The following is a 19,779-nucleotide window of genomic DNA, read 5'->3' on the forward strand; positions in this document are numbered from 1 at the left end:
TCTCATTTGATAACATTTTTAACAATTTCAAAGAACTTTCACAGGAGGGCACTTGGGGTGTCAGGGTTGGCTTCCCAGATGTAGAATTATCACGTGATGGTAACTCTTATCTGCAGGGGATTAACTGCTATGTGGTTATTCAGGCAGTTTTAATTCCAAATTACTTTCCCCTGCTATCTACCCAACGGCCAAAAGGCCTCTGTTACCAGATGGTGTGTGATAGATGTCCTAGTAGTGCAAATTAATTTCAATTAGCCAAAACCCAACATAAAAATAGTAAATCTGTTCAAATGACCTACCACAGCTTCACCAGGCCAGCTCTTTCTTCCACCCCCAACACTGAACATGGCTCATCTGTTTCTCCTCTCCTCCCTCATAGGCACCTTTCCAAAGGTTCCTAGTAGGTCTCTGGGCTGCACCACTGTAGGCATAAAGCACCCTCAGCTATTTCTCTCTGCTCTTCAACCTCCTACAATATCTGTGCGCCATTTAAGGCAGGACATATGGTCCCTCCGGCCTCCCTTCTAGCTTTAGCTCTCAGGTCCTTTCAGTCTGTGCCCAGCTCAACTGGCCTAATCTTCACTCTTTAATCCTTCCTTGCTTGCTCCAGAAATTCTCTTTGACCCCTCTAGTCTCCTCTCCTTTAATATGCACCGTCATTTCTATGCTCTCTTCAAGATCACACTCGGGACTTCCCTGGTGGCACAGTGGTTAAGAATCAGCCTGCCAATGCAGGGTACATGGGTTCGAGCCCTGGTCCGGGAAGATCCCACATGCCGCAGAGCAACTAAGTCCGTGGGCCACAACTACTGAGCCTACGTGCCACAAATACTGAAGCTCACGTGGCTAGAGCCTGTGCTCTGCAACAAGAGAAGCCACCGCAATGAGAAGCCCGTGCACCTCAACGAAGAGTAGCCCCCGCTCTCCGCAACTAGAGAATGCCTGCACACAGCAATGAAGACCCAACGTAGACCAAAAAAAAAAAAAAAGAAAGAAATCACACTCAAAAGATACTTAAGTCAAAGTCTCCCTTTCACAGCTCTGGGTCTAGTCTTTGGTTCATAGCCTGTAACGGTGCTTATCACGCACTTCTTGGCGCTGGGGCTATTTGTGGAAGATCCCCTCTCCTCTATTAGATCATATCAAGGCAGGTACTGGGTCTTATTTTTCTCTGAGGACGGGAAATGGTAGACTCACCTAAGCCAGCTGCCTGGTCTCCTCCTTGCTCTGGGTGTACTTCCCCCTCCAGGAGGAGGGCTGTGTTTTTTGTATGCAAGGTCGAGTGGGAAACATACGGTGTTGAGGACACTGTACCTTGCTGTAGCAACAAATCAGCAGCCTGGACATCTAATGTGGAGAATACACCTAGTCCTCTCCTCCCACCCCCGTTGCTATCGCCCCTCTGTGGCTGCCTGCCTCCCTGACAAAGTAAGCAGCTAGCTCAGTGGAGGGCTTGCGGAATTCAGCCTGGGCCAAGTGATTCTGGCGTCCAGACGGACAGTATTGCTAATGACTAGGCCACACCGTCGAGTCCCGGTCCCAAAGCGCTGGTGCACCTGGCACTCTCCAAAATCCCTGTAGGGTCTCCCGTACAGGGACCTGGAGCCCACGTTGGGCAGCTAAAGACTTGCCTAAGGTCTCTGCTTAAAGTGGACTGGCCGGAGTGAAAACAAGAAAATCTAGTTCCAGGGCTTCTCGCACCTGGCGCTGCGTTTATTTAAGACCAGGATAACACCGCTGGCCGGAAGGGGGTGCCGGAAGGGTCGTGGGGCCTGCGGTCTGACTCGTTGAGATCACCGGGTTGGACAGGGAAAGGGGTGCCGGACGGCCACCAGGCGGCGAGACCTGCCAGGCGGAGGAAGCGCCGACTTCATCTACGCACCGCCTCCCTTCCGGCCCCCCTCCCAGCTCCACCGCGCACTGGCGGGAGAGGGGCGGCGCGTCATGGGTGTTGGAAAGGCAGACGCTGGCAGACGCTGCGGGCCGCGGCGAAGGGAGGGGCTTGGGCGCGCGCACATGCGCGTGTGCGTGCGTGCGTGCGTGCGTGCGTGGGCGCGGACCACAGCACGCTGTGCGCGAGGCGGATGTCCGGGCCGGTAGGGCCGGAGACACTGACGAGATGGCGGAAGGCGGGGGCTGTTGTGAGCGACCGGATGCGGAGACCCAGAAATCCGAGCTCGGGGCCTTAATGAGGACCACGCTCCAACGAGGGGCGCAGTGGTGAGCGCTGGGCCCGCATTTCCGCCCCACAGGGCTAGGGGCCGGCGCTCGGACGCTCAGGTCCGGCCCCTCTTTCCCGGCTTGGGCAGGGGCCAGGCGGGGGCGGTGTTAGTGACCCTGAGAGAGTGGCTTGAACCCCGCCCCTTCCTCTAGGGGAGGGAGCCCTAGATTACCTCTGGGAAAGCGTGGGTGGAGCTGAGGGTCGTCCCGGTCCATTCGGAGCCCCACGGGGCGGATCCGGCGGAAGCTAGGGATACGGGATGGACCGAAGCGGAACGCTCACGGGGACCTTCAGGTTGAGGAGAGGTCTTTACCTTTGAGGACTCGCTTTGTGACCTTGGGCGAAGGCGTCCACACCTCACAGACCCTGATTCCTTACTATTAAAACCAGGGTAGCGATATTTGGCGCCTCTGCCTTCAGTTGGTTGAGGCGTAGATCCGAAGTAGATACTTGTAAACTGCCGAACAGACGTCAAGGTCAGAGGCTGAACAAATGTCTGAGAGCCCCAGGTTATTTTGGTAGCAGATGTCAAAAATAATTGTGGCGGCAGCATTTCAGAGTGGGAGAGGCAGGTAGCCTAGAGCCTAACTAAAAAGAGGATTAAAAGACCAGGATTTAGAAGAGCAAGTCTGAGTCAGGAAGTTTTTCCTAATAAATTGTCTAGTAGAAGGGACAGGACTTACACTAGTGAAGAGATTCCTGGGTGGTATTATTGTGTGGGAGCAGAAAACTGGGGATTGTCTTTGCATTGAATATGATTGATCAACCCTCTTTAGGAAACTATGGTAGTGGTCATAATGTCCCTTATAGTGACAGAGGAATTGAGCAGGAAAGAGAAGCATTGAGATTAGGAAGAATTCAGTCTTTACAGTGTTCTTGAGCTAGCCAGGCTGTGAAAGAGGCAGGGCAGGCAGAAGTACTTTTAGATGATATCCTGAGTAGTGGTGGCACATGAAAAATACTCAGCAGAAGCAGAGAAGTTTCACATAGACTAAAATCACACACTAAAAGTGTTTGGAGGGGAAAGAGCATTTTAGAGATTTGGATATACTTATGGATCCTTGTGGCCTTGGGGAAGCTGCCTGATCTCTGAAGTGTGTTGGTTGTAAAATTTGAAGGACTCACCAATATAATTGTTGTGCTTTGTTCCCCTACAGAGGTTTTCCCCTCCTGTCTTAATTTTAAAACAGCATGGTGATACTTCTAAAATATAACCAGATCAACTTAGTGCTTTTTTGACAAGATAAACACACCAAGACAATATTATATGTATGTATGTACGTGTATATATGTGTACATGTATGTGTGTGTATATGTATATACACACATATATGTACACACGCAAACACATTTTTTGATACCTTGTTTGGTCCTCAGAGGAAAACTGAAGTGTGTGATGTTATTACCTCATTTTTAGAAAGAAAATTGTTTTACTGCTCTTCATATCAAGCAAAGCAATGTATCCAAACTGTCTGCCTGGACAAGGACCTCTACAAAGATCATTATGAAATTAATGACATGGTCATTAGCAAACAAGGTTTTCCCCATAGAAAGAATTTCTTTAAACAAGCATTTTGAAGCCAGTCATTTCCTTCCTTTCATTTATGGATTCTTTCAACAATCATTTCACTTAATGGATGTCTGCCTTGGGCCAGGCTCACTGTGCCATGCAGGGCCTGGTCCCGCTCCTGCTCTTCAAAGTGTGTTTTTCAGTGGGGGTTGCTTGCTCCCCAAGTGGAAGGACCATAAAAAAATTGAGGGAGCAGCTGCAGGAACTTACAAGCTCAGCTTGTCTGGTATGGTAAATTTTTGTCTTTCTCTAGGTATCTTATTGACAGCCGGTGGTTCAAGCAGTGGAAGAAGTATGTGGGCTTCGACAGCTGGGATATGTACAGTGTGGGTGAACATAATCTGTTTCCTGGCCCGATAGATAACTCCGGACTCTTTTCAGGTGCAGTATCCTGTTGCTAATCTAACTGAAATGTCCACCTGGGTAGTGGCCTGAGGTCATGTTTATCTGTAACATGGATATCTTGAACCTGACTTTGCTACTGTGAGGGGATAGAAACAAGTGTCCTTGACTTGTGTCTATAGCAGAAGTCTATGCAGACCCTCATGGAGAAGTTAAGCTGCTTTTTTTCCCTAAATTAACTGCTCTTGGTAAGAGTGTGCTTCTAGCATTTTAAATTTCTGTCTGCCTGTCTCTTTCTCTTTTTTTCAAATTAGTTCTGCTAGAGATTTCAGATTTTAGATTAGTGTATTGAATGGAAAGAAATAGGATATCTTTTTTTTTTTTTTTGCGGTACGCGGGCCTCTCACTGTTATGGCCTCTCCCATTGCGGAGCACAGGCTCTGGACCCGCAGGCTCAGCGGCCATGGCTCACGGGCCCAGCCACTCTGCGGCATGTGGGATCTTCCCGGACCGGGGCACGAACCCATGTCCCCTGCATCGGCAGGCGGACTCTCAACCACTGCGCCACCAGGGAAGCCCTAGGATATCATTTTGAAACGGCATCTGGAATCTGAAATTTGGGAACCAGAATTTTCTGTATTACCTTTGCAGTGAAATAAATTGTAGACCTGTCAACATTCATCAAGCATTCCTGTGATGGCCGTGCTTGTCATAGAAGTAGTGTAAGGGGAGGTGGAAGGTTAGTAGAGTTATGATCACAGTCAGTTCCCAATGGAAGAAGTGACTGAAAAAGTGATGTATGACACACCTGAGCTTGGCTTGCACCTTTAGATGCACAGAAATGGCAATTGGCCTTTCCTAGGCTTTGTTCTGCCTGGCTTTAGACTCCGTTGCAACCACGACAGAGGTGATCTGTTGCCTGGGCCCACAATCAGGGCAGCAGGAAGGCAGACAGTGCATGAGGCTTTTGAGGCTTGATTCAAGTACATAACACTACCTGAGTGTTTTTAAAAATGATCAGTGCTTCAGCATGTACCTTGTTTTAGGGGAGGTCTGAATGACAGTAATGTCATAGGCTTTGTTTACTGATGTAAGTCAGATGGTGGCAGTATACCATGAATTTACCCCAAAGGATCATTGCATTGTGTTTGCATTTTGTCCTTTTCCCTCTTTTTTTTGAAAAGGAGAATTCTTAAGGCTTTTAATAGTATTGGTGATGAGAATGCTAGAGCTGGAGGGACCCTCTGAAGTAATTTTGCCTGACCTTCAGCTAAGGACAGGCATTCCTTCTGCGGTCTTCCAATTTGATGTCACCTGGCTTAGGCTCAAAACATTTGTTGTGTGCTTGGGAAGTGAGAAGTACATTCTGTTCAGACCCTGGAACATTGACAGTGTGGGAATGGTCTATTTCTGGCCAGTGAGGGCCACCCTCTTAGTTCTTGGGCTCTCCAGGCACCTGCCAGTCCCAGTCTGGCTGCCTTCCACCTAGGGTCATGGGAATGACCTAGAAGGGGCTCTTGAACTTGTAGGAAGGAGGGGGAAGGGCAACTTGCTAATGTCTGCAGAGCACCCCTCTCTTGTTTCCATTTGTGTCCCTGCTGTATATCTGGAGTCCCAATGCTTAGACCAAACTGTGCTCTCCTTTTTTGCCTTTATTTGCCTCTGTTGGAGAAATTTGTAGAGTCCAAATCCTTTTTGTAAAACTCATGTGTGATTTTTAGCATGCTGCCCTTGGACTGATGCAGTTTTAAGTGAATATAGTGAACTGCATTGATAATTCCAGTTAAGTTCCTGTGTTTGCCCTATAGTGTCATAAGAATGACATTTTGAGAAAATTGTCACTGAGCCCCAGAGGAGAAAGCCTTGTAAGAATTGATGTACTTGGGGTTGATGATGCTAAAAGCTCTCGGTTCCTTTCCCACATTTAAAGGTTTCTGGCTGCTGCGTGGCCAGATCTGCATAGTGCTTAGTGTTAGAAATGAAGGTGTATGTCTCCAAGTAAGACAAGTGAATAACCTTTATGAGTTTTAATTTGCAAATCAGAGAAAACCTTGGAGTTTAGGTGTCAGTTTTTTTCAGAAGCTCTTGTTTCAGGTAGACTGATAAGTACTAGCCTTGTGCCATCCTTCTGTTGCTAAATAGAAAAGGGGTGGTTGGTCAATATTAATCATGCCAGAGCTGCTGTGGAATGTGGTTGGCTCATCAGTGAGAAGGAGCCACTTTTTTTTTTCTTTTAAATTATGGTAAAATACACATAAAATTTACCATCTGCATATTTTTAAGTGTTCAGTAGTGTAAAGTATATTCACATTGTTGCACAACCCATCTCCAGAACTTTTTTATCTCACAAAACTGAAACTCCATACTCATTAAATAGTATTTCCAATCTCCTTTCCCCCCAAGCCCCTGGCAACCACCATTCTACTTTCTGTCCCTTGAGTCTGACTATTCTAGGTACCTAATGTAAGTGGAATCATACAGTGTTTGTTTTTCTGTGACTGGCTTATTTCATCTAGCATAAAGTCCACAAGGTTTATCCATGTTAACGGCATGTCAGAATTTCTTTTTTTTAAAGGCTGAATGATATCCCACTGTGTGTATATACCACATTTTGTTTTTCCGTTCATCCTTCTCACCTTGGTATTCCTGTTCTCCAAGCCTGTTTAGTTCCTTTCCCTTTTCCTTGGAAATGAAAAAGGCAGAGATGGATCAGATCTGAAACTCACCCTGAGGAAGGGCAGAAGACCTCATGGGGTAGGGTGTAAACTGGTGGGAGAGGTGATAGGAAGCCCTGGTCACCTTGTGCATGCCATTTTTGGTTTTTTGTTTTGTTTTGTTGTTTTTTGTTTGTTTGTTTGTTTTTGTTTTTAACATTGTCTGCCTTGAATTACAGATGAGTTGCACCATTTTGGGTACTTTTTGCTTCCCTGGCTTCATGGCTTCATTTGTCTGGAGGAGAACAGTGGCTTCCACTACTGCAGGAGTGGGTGTAGATGGGCACAGGCTTAGCAGGGAGGCTTCCTTGATGGGAGATGATTAGTCTTCCCTTGATCCAGTCCCTTGGTCCTCCATTGAGAGAGTATGTTTCAGACCATGGATGTCTTTTTCTGACTCACAGTCATGTTGCCTCCGTGTGGGGTGTAAGATGGATGCTTAACGTGTTAAAGGTGTTCTCCCTCCACATGGCCGATGTCCAGCTGAGTTTTCACTTGGAGTGTTGAAAACTAAGAATGCTAAATGACTCTTGGTAAAATAAATTTAACTTCAATGATTTGTTTCTTTGCTTTCTTAGTAAATCTTTCAAAGGAAGATGATATCTGACCTTAATGCAGTTTCACTAAGCAGAATATTACGTTAAATATTCATAGTAAACAATTTTAATTGTGGAATCTGGAAGCACTTTGAAAGTGTAAATTGGAGTTTTTCTCTTTTCTTTTTCCTTCTCCCTCCAACTATGGAAGAAATACAAGTTCCTCATAAAATGTTCAGAAAGCATGGCTAAAGACTCCAGGTCTGGGGCTTCCCTGGTGGCGCAGTGGTTGAGAGTCCAAGAGACCCGCGTACCACAAAAAAAAAAAAAAAAAAAAAGACTCCAGTGACAGAATTTTGGAATTTTATACTTGTTCCTATAAATGCTTTTCATGTTTCTGAAAAGTACATAAGAATCATGTAAAACAAACATTTCTGGGGAGAAAAGCAGTGAGCTATGTGCTGTTTTCCTTTTTCAGATCCTGAGAGTCAGACCTTGAAAGAACATTTAATTGACGAATTGGACTATGTATTGGTCCCAGCTGAGGCCTGGAATAAGTTACTAAACTGGTATGGCTGTGTAGAAGGCCAGCAGCCCATTGTCAGAAAAGTGAGTACATGAATTGTTACACCTGCTGGTCAGTGTCTGTGAGTGCTCCCTGACACTGGTGTTGGTTTCCTGGGGTACTGGCCATACGTAAGAAGTTGAATGGAGGCCTCCAGACATCACAGCTGCCCAGTGGCTTGGGATATGTCCAGCGGTGCAGTGAGAGCACATTCTGGAAGGTTCTGTGAGAGAAAGTTCACTTGGGGTCGTATGGATATACAGTAATGTACTGCTTCTTGTTTAACTTAACGTTTCTGATATTGCTTTTCCCCCTGTGCTTTTTTGTTTGTTTGGTGTTTTTGTTTATTTTTGGCTGTGTTGGGTCTTCATTGCTGCGTGTGGGCTCTTCTCTAGTTGCGGTGAGCGGAGGCTACTCTTCGTTGAGGTGCGCGGGCTTCTCATTGTAGTGGCTTCTCTGGTTGTGGAACACATGCTCTAGGCGTGTGGGCTTCAGTAGTTGTGGCTCGCGGGCTCAGTAGTTGTGGTGTACAGGCTTAGTTGCTCTGCGGCATGTGGGATCTTCCCGGACCAGGGATCGAACCTGTATCCCTTGCATTGGCAGGCAGATTCTTAACCACTGCCCCACCCGCGAAGTCCCTCTCCCTGTGCTTAAGAATCTCTGGTCATACTGTTGAGTACCTCGGAAAACAGGTGTTTTATATCCAAGAGAACAGTCTCTTGGAAGGCAGGCCCTGGGAGAGAAACCCAGATTGTTAGCCTCTCTGGTAGACAGGACTGGTGAGAATACCACCAGCCTGATTCCCACAGTTGTTTGCTTATCCCACTGGAGAGGGACATCACAGGAGTCCACATGACTCCTGATACGTAGGCATTGGGTAAATTTCTTACTCTGCCTGGTGTTTAGTTTCCCTTCTTGGCAGAGTAGGAAGAGGCTGCAGTCCTGAGGCCAAGCTTCTAAGAGTCGCTCTTCAGGGCCAGAACTACCTTCTTTCTCCAGCTTGAAACCTGGGACTCCAAGAGGGGTTAGGTATCAAATGGTTAGGGGCATGCCAGCCTCCCACAGATGTCTGCACCTGCCCATAGTCCTGCCATGTGGCGAGCGTGCTGCCAAGGGCTTTAACTGTATTCTCTAGGCCTCTTAATTCCACAGACCCTGCAGGGGAAGCATCATGATACCCACTAAGAGATGAACAATGACTTTCCTGTTGTGCACAGTTGTTGCCAGCTCTGGTTCCATCCAGATGCTCTTGGTTGGTCCTAATCAGTGGAAGTAAGGTTTTTAAACTAGGACAGATGCCAGTGGCTTTAAAAATCTGTACTTCTGATCCCCCTATCACTTAAGGAAACTGATTATCATGTGGATTGTGCCTTTTGCCACTGATGAGACATGTTGCTTCCAAGACTGCCCTGATGTAGAACCACTGCTCCTTCACCCGTGCCTCTTGTTTACAGGTTGTAGAGCATGGCCTGTTTGTCAAGCACTGCAAGGTGGAGGTGTATTTGCTGGAATTGAAGCTTTGTGAGAACAGTGACCCCACCAATGTGCTGAGTTGCCATTTCAGCAAGTCAGACACCATCGGTGAGTAGCTGGGCTGGAGTTCCAGGTATCCAGTGAGAGTGCAGGGCATTGTGGCTAATGAGAGGGAAGCTGGGGCACCCTCTTCAGACTTGTTACGCAAATAATCTCGGGTTGTGGTTACCAGTCCTGACCTGGGAGCCTGCTCCCCAGGGCATTCTTGTGGACAGCTAAGCCTGGGAATCATATTGTATAAAACACTGGGCATGGTCTCTGCCCACTTAACATACGGTAAGAAGGGTGAAGAAATGCAGATTCAGAGAGATTAATGTCACTTATGCAGAAATCTCAGTGAGAAAACGACAGAGCTAGCATTTGAAACCAAATCTATCTTACCTCCAAAGGTAAGTTTTCTGACTTTTCCATGTTGCTTCTGTGCTAAAAATGGGGACCCACATCATTAAAGAATGGGAAGCATAGGGACAATTTTTGGTTGTATGAGTGTAAGAGGATGCCATGGAAGATGTTTGCCTTAGGAGTCACCAAGGGGCTAAGGTCGGTCAGAAGTTTTGATCCAGAGCATCCAGTGACCATCTGAAAAGGACGGAGGATGAACATTAGCTTGCCATGGCTGTTGCTGGCCTTGCTTCTGGAGAAAGCCCTGAGTGATGTTTCTGCCTGTCCCCAGCAACCATTGAGAAGGAAATGCGGAAGTTGTTCAACATCCCTGTGGACCGTGAGACACGGCTGTGGAACAAATACATGAGCAACACCTACGAGCAGTTGAGCAAGCTAGACAACACTGTGCAGGATGCTGGGCTGTACCAGGGTCAGGTAGGAGGGCCCAAACCATGCCCCAGCAGACAGCTCTGCCCAGGGTGTGTGGACAGGTATCTTGGTTCTGAGCATGTCAACAGTGAGATGGTTTGCACATTCCTAATATGGTTTCCCCTTTCACTCAGGTGCTAGTAATTGAGCCCCAAAACGAAGATGGCACTTGGCCAAGGCAGACCCTGCAGTCAAAGTAAGTGGACTTTTTCTCCCTGCAGCTGGGCACATGGATGTAAGAGAGACACTATTTCCTAAGGCAGTTACTTGTACTAAGAAAATAAAATTCTAGTCTCTATGATAGAGCCGGCCTGGGAGGCTGCAACGGCAGTGGCGGCTGTGACTGGGCTGGTTTAGATGAAGATGAAGATGCACATGTCTGGGAGGATAATTGGGATGATGACAGTGTAGAGGATGACTTTTCCAATCAGTTACGAGCTGAACTAGAGAAACATGGTTATAAGATGGAGACATCATAGCATCCAGAAGTGCTGAAGCAACCTAAACTTGAACTGTTTACTAAATTCTAGAGCAGAGAACCCAGGATGGGACACTTAAAAAATGTTTATTTCAGGGCTTCCCTGGTGGCGCAGTGGTTGAGAGTCCGCCTGCCGAGTTTATTTCATTACCTCCTTGGATTTATTTTTGTTTTTGTAACACAAAAAAGTAAATGTTTTGATCTAAAAAAAAAAAGAAAAAATTCTAAATCAGTTGAAAACATTTTCAATTATGTATCCAGAGTCTATAATCCTGGCTTTTGGTAAGCAGCATGCTGGGCAGCCATCTCAGGGGAAGCTGTCAGGTGTGTGAACAAGGCAGTGAGCCTCTGCTTGTTGCGAATGAAAGGAGAAGAGAAGAGGCCAGGATCTGGGCCAGGATCTGCTCTGCCAAGAGGTGGCTTTGTCTCTGTCAAGGGCATTTATTTTCTCCACCTACAGTTAGAGGCTTTGATGGAAGAGAAGAGGGCTCAGGCATGGGGTCTTGCATGACTTAAAGGTAATAGTTGGATCCCATCTTTACCCAGGGGCCTGTTTCTCATTGTTGTCCTCGTCATTCGCTGCGGGAATTACTCTGCTCCTTAACTGGGGCTCCAGGCAGCTCTGTCTCAGGAGATGTTCATGTGTGGTGTGAAGTTAATGCATGTTCTGAGAAGGGGACAGAAGTGTTGAATTTTTCTTATGGTATAAGATGGGGGAATTGTATCTGTGTTCCAGTAGTTAATGGGGACAGTGTTGGTCTTTGCTTTCTTCCCTCAGTCAGGCCCTGGACAGTGACTGTTTTGTAGTAATGGGCTCTTAGCTCTTTTGAAAATTATGAAAGCTCTGAGCTCTCTCTCAAGAAACGTGCAGGAAGACGCAACATTTTGCCAATAATCTCAAGGGTTTTACAGACACCCTGAAGCCTAGCCATGGACTTCAGTTTAAGAAACTCTGGTCACCAGTTCTTGAGAAGATGACAAAATAGCTATGGTAGGCAGAATAATGATCATGTCCCTCCCCAGAGTCCATGTCCTAATCCCCAGAACCTGTAAATATGTTAGGTTACATGGCAGAAGGGACTTTGCTGATGTGATTAAGGATCTTGAGATGGGGAGATTATCCTGGATTATCTGGGTAGGCCCAGTATAATCATGAGGGTCCTTAAAAATGAAAGAGGGAGACAGGAGAGTCAGATATGAGGGCAGAAGCTGAGTCAGAGTGGTGAAGCGTGAGAAAGACTCAACTGGCCATGAGCCAGGGAAGGTGGGCAGCCTCTAGAAATCCCTAGAGCCCCCACCAAGGAACACAGCTCAGCCCACACCTTGATTTAGCTCAGTGAGAAGAATTTTGGACTTTGGACCTCCAAAACCGTAAGATAATAACTTTGTGTTGTTTAAGCCACTAAGTTTGTGGTAATTTGTTACAGCAGCCATAGGAAACAAATATACTAGCCCAGCCTGCTGACTCCCTTCTTGGAATGGAAATGCCACAGAACCAAGAGAAAATAACATAAAAACTGCGACAACCCCCTTGGGAGAAGGTGCTTGGATTCTAGTCTGTGAGGTAGGGTTGACAGCTTGGAGTGGAAGAGCCTGTGTGTACTGGCCAAGGGAGACTGTTTTCAGTTGTGCCTTTTTCTCTTCCTACTGATGCTTTTCCCCATCCCTTCCACACCCTCAGGCCTAAGAGATTCCAGTGAAGGGAAACAGCTTTTGGAAAAGAGGAGTGCCTCATTGAAATGCCCTGAAGGTTTGAGTCTCCTGGTAGAGGGTGTCCAATGGTGAATGAGCTCAGAGCAGAAGTCCTAAGTCACATTCGCCTCCCTCCTCCCTCAGTAGTGCCGGACACTGTTCTAGATGCCAAGGATACAGCAATAAACAAAACAAAGTTTCTATCCTCAAGGAGCAGAAAATAGATAAATTTAAAAAATACACATCTGAAGATTTACAAGTACTGTGGGAAAAAATCAGGGAAGAAAATAAGCAAGTGCTAAGGCTTTGGGCATATTTAAACAGGCCGATGGGGAGGCCCCCTGAGGTACCATTTGAACATGGTCATGAAGGAGGCGAGGGAATCAGCAGTGAGTGTGGTGTGGAGAACAGCTTTGTGAGGCAGAGGTGACAGCAGATGGAGAAGTCCTGAGGCAGGGCAGGCCTGGTTGAAGGCCAGCAGGAGTTTGTTATGGCTGGTGCTTGGAGGGATGACAGGAGGGCTGAGGGGATAAGGCCCAAGAGATGCTGCGGTGGTTGGCCTGTGATCCTTGTGAGACTCTAGCTTCCATCTTTGCCTTTCCATGAGGTGGGGAGCTCATTTGAGGGGTATGGTGAGTGAGGAGCAGGGTGATCTCACCTGGTGAATGGCTCACAGGGAGCCACAACGAGAAGCTGACAAGTATAGTCATTAAAGGAAAGTGACAAATTGACATGTTGTGCTAGTTGGAGCAGAATTCATATTCCCAGCTGCTTAGGAGGACGGAAGAAGCATAATGGAAATCTTAAAGAAAAAGAGCAAATGGATACATGAAAGAGGAACAAGGAGATACCTACGTGGAAACAGAGAATTCAGGGGCTGGGTTGAGTAGCAGAATGGATGTAGCTCAAGACTTGAGTGTAGAAGTCGGAAGGTCAGGTTGAAGAATTCTAGGGGATAAGGAGGTGGAAGATAATAGAAGAAAAGTGCTGTGGAGGATGGGAGTAGAAATGCCAGTGTCCAGATAATAGGAATCTCAGAAGCAGAGAGGAAATGACGGACAGGGGAAGAAAATGTTAGAAGAAATAATGACCAAGAGTTTCTCAGAAATCGTGAAAGAGGATACATCTTTTTTTTTTTTTTTTTTTTTTGCAATATGCGGGCCTCTCACTGTTGTGGCCTCTCCTGTTGCGGAGCACAGGCTCCGGACGTGCAGGCTCAGCGGCCATGGCTCACGGGCCTAGCTGCTCCGTGGCATGTGGGATCTTCCCGGACTGGGGCACGAACCCGTGTCCCCTGCATTGGCAGGCGGACTCTCAACCACTGTGCCACCGGGGAAGTCCGAGGATACATCTTAAATGTAAAGAATGCTAAACATGACAGAAAAAACAAAGCCCACACCAAGACACGTTAGATTGAAATTTAACAACAAAGATGTAGGGAAAATGTCAAATCTGTTTGAAAGAGAAAGTCACAGTGAGAAGCAGATTAATATCAAACTTCCCAAGAGCCACAATGGACCTAGGAGATACTTTTTCAGTATCAAAGTAAGAAAACTTTAAATATTTATTTAGGCTGTGCCAGGTCTTAGTTGTGACACATGGGATCTTTATTATTTATTTGTTTATTTAAATTTATTTATTTATTTTTGGCTGTGTTGGGTCTTCATTGCTGCATGCTAGTTGCGGCGACTGGAGGCTACTCTTCTTTGCTGTGTGCGGGCTTCTCACTGCAGTGGCCTCTAGTTGCAGAGGACGGGCTCTAGGGTGCGCTGGGTCCAGTAGTTGTGGTGCATGGGCTCAGTTGCTCCACAGCATGTGGGATCTTCCCGGACCAGGGCTCAAACCCATATCTCCTGCATTGGCAGGTGGATTCTTAACCAGTGTGCCACCAGGGAAGCCCAAACACATAGGATCTTTAGTTGCAGCACGTGGCTCTTAGTTGCGGCACGCCGGCTCTTAGTTGCGGCACGTGTGCGGGATTTAGTTCCCCAGCCAGGGATCAGACCCGGGTCCCCTGCATTGGGAGTGTGGAGTCTTGCTCAATGGACCATCAAGGAAGTCCCAAAGGAAGATAACTTTAAAACTAGAATTTTTTTTTGCGGTACTCAGGCCTCTCACTGTTGTGGCCTCTCCTGTTGCGGAGCACAGGCTCTGGACGCGCAGGCTCAGCGGCCATGGCTCACGGGCCCAGCCGCTCCGCGGCATGTGGGATCTTCCCGGACCGGGGCACGAACCCGTGTCCCCTGCATCGGCAGGTGGACTCTCAACCACTGCGCCACCAGGGAAGCCCAAAAATTAGAATTTTAAAACCTACTAAACTGTTAATCTGAATGTAAAGATAATTTTCTCTGGCATAGATGACTTTAGAAAGTTTTCTACACAGAGCTCCTCTTTGAAAACCTCTTGGGGGAAGTAGTGTTAACATCCAGGAGCAGGCAGTAAAATCCAGAAGGTGCAAGGGAGAGTATACAACTAGTGAAGTGTTCTGTTGACCAGAAATGCAAGGACTTTATGACTTTGGAGTAAGCAAAGATTCTTTACACAAGACACAGCACCACAAACCATAGAGGAGGACATGGATAGAGTGGATAACCTTTTTTTTTCTTAAGGTTTTTGTTTTTTTTAAATAAATTTATTTATTTTTATTTTTGGTTGCATTGGGTCTTCGTTGCTGTGTGCGGGCTTCTCTCTAGTGGTGAGTGGGGACTACTCTTCGTTGTGGTGCGCAGGCTTCTCATTGCAGTGGCTTCTCTTGTTGCGGAGCAAGGGCTCTAGGCGCGAGGGCTGTAGTAGTTGTGGCACGTGGGCTCTAGAGCACAGGCTCAGTAGTTGTGGCTCACGGGCTTAGTTGCTCTGCGGCATGTGGGATCTTCCTGGACGAGGGCTCCGACCCGTGTACCCTGCATAGGCAGGTGGATTCTCAACCACTGCGCCACCAGGGAAGCCCGAGTGGATGACTTTTAAATTCAGGACTGTTCTAAAAGAGTGAAAAGGCAAGCCACAGAGTGAGAAAGCTATTTGCAGTACGTATGTCTGACAGATTGTTTATATCCAGAATTTCAAAGAAACCCCTTAATGTCAGTAAGAAAAAGTCAGACACCCCTTCTAGAAAAAAGGGCAAGAAAACCTATAACAGTCACTTTAAGGAAGAGGCTTCCGGACTTCCCTGGTGGCACAGTGGTTAAGAATCTGCCAGCCAATGCAGGGGACACAGTTTCGAGCCCTGGTCCGGGAAGATCCCACATGCTGCAGAGCAGCTGAGCCTGTGCGCCACAACTACTGAGCCTGCACTCTAGAGTGGCAAGCCACAACTACTGAGCCCTCATGCCATAACTACTGAAACCTGTGCACCTAGAGCCCATGTTCTGCAAAAATAGAAGCCACCGCAATGAGAAGGCTGCACACTGCAACAAATGGTAGCCCCCACTCTCCGCAACTAGAGAAAGCCCATGTGCAGCAACGAAGACTGAACACAGCCAAAAATAAATGAATTTTTTAAAAAAAAAAAGAGGCTACCTTGTGGCTAGCGACCATATGGAGAGGTGCTCAACCTCAGCAGTCATCCAGAAATGGCAAATTAAAACCATAATGCAATGCTTCTGCACATCCCCCAGAATGGTTACATGAAAAAGACAGATAGTGTCAAGTGTTGTAGAGGTGTTGGACCTTGCTGATGGGGCATATAAACTGGTATAGTGACTTTAGAAGGTTTAGCAACAAGTACTAAATGACGAATTGTGTGCATATTCTACAACCCAGCAATCCACTCTTAGGCATACAGAAATATATCTCACATTCACTTAAAGATACATTCAAAGATGTTCATGACAGCACAGCTTGTCATAGTCACAAACTGGAGCTAACCTAAATGTCCACCAAAAATAGAATGGATAGATAAATTGTGTATGCATGCAATAGAATTCTCTCCAGCCACAGCAACATTGAGTCTCATAAACCATGTGAATGAGAAGCCAGACACAAAACGTGGCATACTGTTTGAGTCCCTTGATATAAAGCTTAAGAACCCACAAAACTGATCTATGGGTGTCAAGGTCATGATGGAGATTAGCTTAGAGAAGAATCATGACTGCAGGGAGCGTGAGGAAGACACCTGGGGGGTGGTGCTGTCCTGTTCTTTGGTCTGAGGGTACTGCTTATATAGGGGTATTCGCTTGGTGAGAATGTCTTGATTTTTTTTTTTGGCTGTGCCATGCCTCTTTTGGGATTTTAGTTCCCCAGCCAGGGATTGAACCCAGGCCATGACTATGAAATCGCCAAGTGCTAACCACTGGACCACCAGGGAATTCCCAGGAATGCCTTGATTTTTGTACTCTCATAATGTATATATTTCTCTATATAATATACTTCAATAAAAAGTTTAAAAAAAGTTTAGTAATAGTAAGAAGAAAGGTTTAAGAAAGCAGCCTTTATCAGTAACAATCCAGAAGTAAATACTGGGTAATCCCAACATGGAAGACAGTTGAGGAGACAGGAAGCAGTAAGGAGAGATGAGAATGTCCTGAACTACTTTTGCAGGGAAATGTAGTTAATAAGTTGAAGTAATTGATGGGGAAAAATAAAAACAGTTATAGATCCTAGTAAGTTAGTAGAGTAACTACCAGAAATACAAAAATAGAATTTACATCTTTTATATAATATGTTGTATTGATTAGGCAAGCTCTGGTAGCAATGAAGAAAGACCTGAAAGTTAGCATGTCGAGCAATGTAGATGGTTATATCTTTCCAAAAAGAATTTCTGAGGTGGGCAGTTCAATGCTGCTATTATTAGAAATCCAGCTGTTTTGTCATGTTGCTCTACTGTGCATGGCTTCAACTTTAAAGGTGGTCAACTCAGGGTCCACGATGACTGCTGGAGATGGACCAATCATATCTGCATTCAAGTAACTGAGGAGGAATCGGGAAGAAGGACATGCCCCTTCCTTTTTTTTTTTTTGTTTTTTGTGGTACGCGGGCCTCTCACTGCTGTGGCCTCTCCCGTTGCAGAGCACAGGCTCCGGACACGCAGGCTCAGCGGCCATGGCTCATGGGCCCAGCCGCTCCGTGGCATGTGGGATCTTCCCAGACTGGGGCATGAACCCGTGTCCCCTGCATCGGCAGGCAGACTCTCAACCACTGCGCCACCAGGGAAGCCCTGCCCCTTCCTTTTAAAGAAATTTCCCAGAAATCACATAGAAGATCTGCCTTTACATCTCTGGCCAATTATATGACCACACCTGGCTTCAAAGGAGGCTGGGAAATGCCTTTTAGCAGTTAGAAGGGCTCTAACTAAAACTTGGGATTTGTAAACTAAAGAAGAACAGAAGAATAGCCATGGGGAGGTGAAAGGGAAAAAAAAACTTTCCTTTTTTAAAAAAATTTTTTTAATTTAATTTTTTTATGTAGCAGGTTCTTATTAGTTATCTATTTTATACATATTAGTGTATACATGTCAGTCCCAATCTCCCAATTCATCCCGCCCCCACCACCACCACCACCCCCGCCACCTTCCCCCCTTGGTGTTCATACGTTTGTTCTCTACATCTGTGTGTCTATTTCTGCCCTGCATACCAGTTCATCTATATCATTTTTCTAGTTTCCACATATATGCGTTAATATATGATACTTGTTTTTCTCTTTCTGACTTACTTCACTCTGTATGACAGTCTCTAGATCCATGCACGTCTCTATAAATGACCCAATTTTGTTCCTTTTTATGGCTGAGTAATATTCCATTGTATATATGTACCACGTCTTCTTTATCCATTCGTCTGTCGATGGGCATTTAGGCTGCTTCCGTGACCTGGGTATTGTAAATAGTGCTGCAGTGAACATTGGGGTGCATGTGTCTTACTTACTTATTTATTTTTATTTTTATTTTTGGCTGTGTTGGGTGTTTGTTTCTGCGTGCAGGCTTTTCTCTAGTTGTGGCGAGCAGGAGCTACTCTTCCTTGCGGTGTGTGGACTCCTCATTGGGTGGCTTCTCATTGCACAGCACAGGCTCTAGGCGCGCGGGCTTCAGTAGTTGTGGCACTCGGGCTCAGTAGTTGTGGCTTGCGGGCTCTAGAACGCAGGCTTAGTAGCTGTGGCGCGTGGGCTTAGTTGCTCCGTGGCATGTGGAATCTTCCCGGACCAGGGCTCAAACCTGTGTCCCTTGCATTGGCAGGTGGATTCTTAACCACTGCGCCACCAGGGAAGCCCATGGGTATGTCTTTTTAAATTGTGGCTTTCTCTGGGTATTTGCCCAGTAGTGGGATTGCTGGGTCATATGGTAATTCTATTTTTAGTTTTTTAAAGAACCTCCATACTGTTCTCCATAGTGGCTGTATCAGTTTACATTCCCACCAACAGAGCAAGAGGGTTCCCTTTTCTCCACACTCTCTCCAGCATTTGTTGTTTGTAGATTTTCTGATGATGCCCATTCTGACTTGTGTGAGGTGATACCTCATTGTAGTTTTGACTTGCATTTCTTTAATAATTAGTGATGTTGGGCAGCTTTTCATGAGCTTCTTGGCCATCTATAAGTCTTCTTTGGAGAAATGTCTATTTAGGTCTTCTGCCCATTTTTGGATTGGCTTGTTTGTTTTTTTAATGTTGAGCTGCATGAACTGTTATATATTTTGGAGATTAATCCTTTGTCGGTTGATTCATTTGCAAATATTTTCTCCCATTCTGAGGGTTGTCTTTTCGTCTTGTTTGTAGTTTCCTTTGCTTTGCAAAAGCTTTTAAGTTTCATTAGGTCCCATTTGTTTATTTTTGGTTTTATTTCCATTACTCTAGGAGATAGATCAAAAAAGATCTTGCTGTGATTTATGTCAAAGAATGTTCTTCCTATGTTTTCCTCTAAGAGTTTTATAGTGTCCGGTCTTACATCTAGGTCTCTAATCCATTTTGAGTTTATTTTTGTGTATGGTGTCAGGGAGTGTTCAGTTTCATTCTTTTACATGTAGCTGTCCAGTTTTCCCAGCACCACTTATTGAAGAGAGACTGTCTTGTCTCCATTGTATATCCTTGCCTCCTTTGTCATAGATTAGTTGACCATAGGTGTGTGGGTTTATCTCTGGGCTTTCTATGCTGTTCCATTGATCTATATTTCCGTTTTTGTGCCAGTACCATATTGTCTTGATTACTGTAGCTTTGTAGTATCGTCTGAAGTCAGGAAGTCTGATCCTTCAGCTCCGTTTTTTTCCCTCAAGACTGCTTTGGCTATTTGGGATCTTTTGTGTCTCCATACAAATTTTAATATTTTTTGTTCTAGTTCTGTAAAAAATGCCACTGGTAATTTGATAGGGATCACATTGAATCTGTAGATTGCTTT

The 19,779-nt window shown here is 45.9% G+C and overlaps 1 protein-coding gene across 7 annotated transcripts in view; it reads left to right on the forward strand.

The window, feature by feature from the left end:
- Positions 1-2,064: 2,064 nt before the first annotated feature.
- Positions 2,065-19,779, forward strand: part of USP4 (ubiquitin specific peptidase 4) — a 48,392-nt gene continuing 30,677 nt past the window's right edge. For 4 of the 7 annotated variants that reach the window (XM_024737335.1, XM_024737337.1, XM_024737344.1 and 1 more), the window contains exons 1-6: positions 2,065-2,220; positions 4,045-4,172; positions 7,862-7,992; positions 9,403-9,529; positions 10,155-10,300; positions 10,429-10,490. In XM_024737335.1, the coding sequence (XP_024593103.1) occupies positions 2,120-2,220; positions 4,045-4,172; positions 7,862-7,992; positions 9,403-9,529; positions 10,155-10,300; positions 10,429-10,490 (695 nt within the window). In that variant the 5' untranslated portion in view covers positions 2,065-2,119. Of the gene's footprint in view, positions 2,221-4,044; positions 4,173-7,861; positions 7,993-9,402; positions 9,530-10,154; positions 10,301-10,428; positions 10,491-12,199; positions 13,586-19,779 lie in introns of those variants that run through there. The other 3 variants (XM_024737363.1, XM_024737372.1, XM_024737358.1) reach the window with 2 other exon arrangements.

The sequence above is a fragment of the Neophocaena asiaeorientalis genome, unplaced genomic scaffold, assembly GCF_003031525.2.
Source record: "Neophocaena asiaeorientalis asiaeorientalis breed wild unplaced genomic scaffold, Neophocaena_asiaeorientalis_V1.1 scaffold680, whole genome shotgun sequence".
NCBI lineage: Eukaryota > Metazoa > Chordata > Mammalia > Artiodactyla > Phocoenidae > Neophocaena > Neophocaena asiaeorientalis.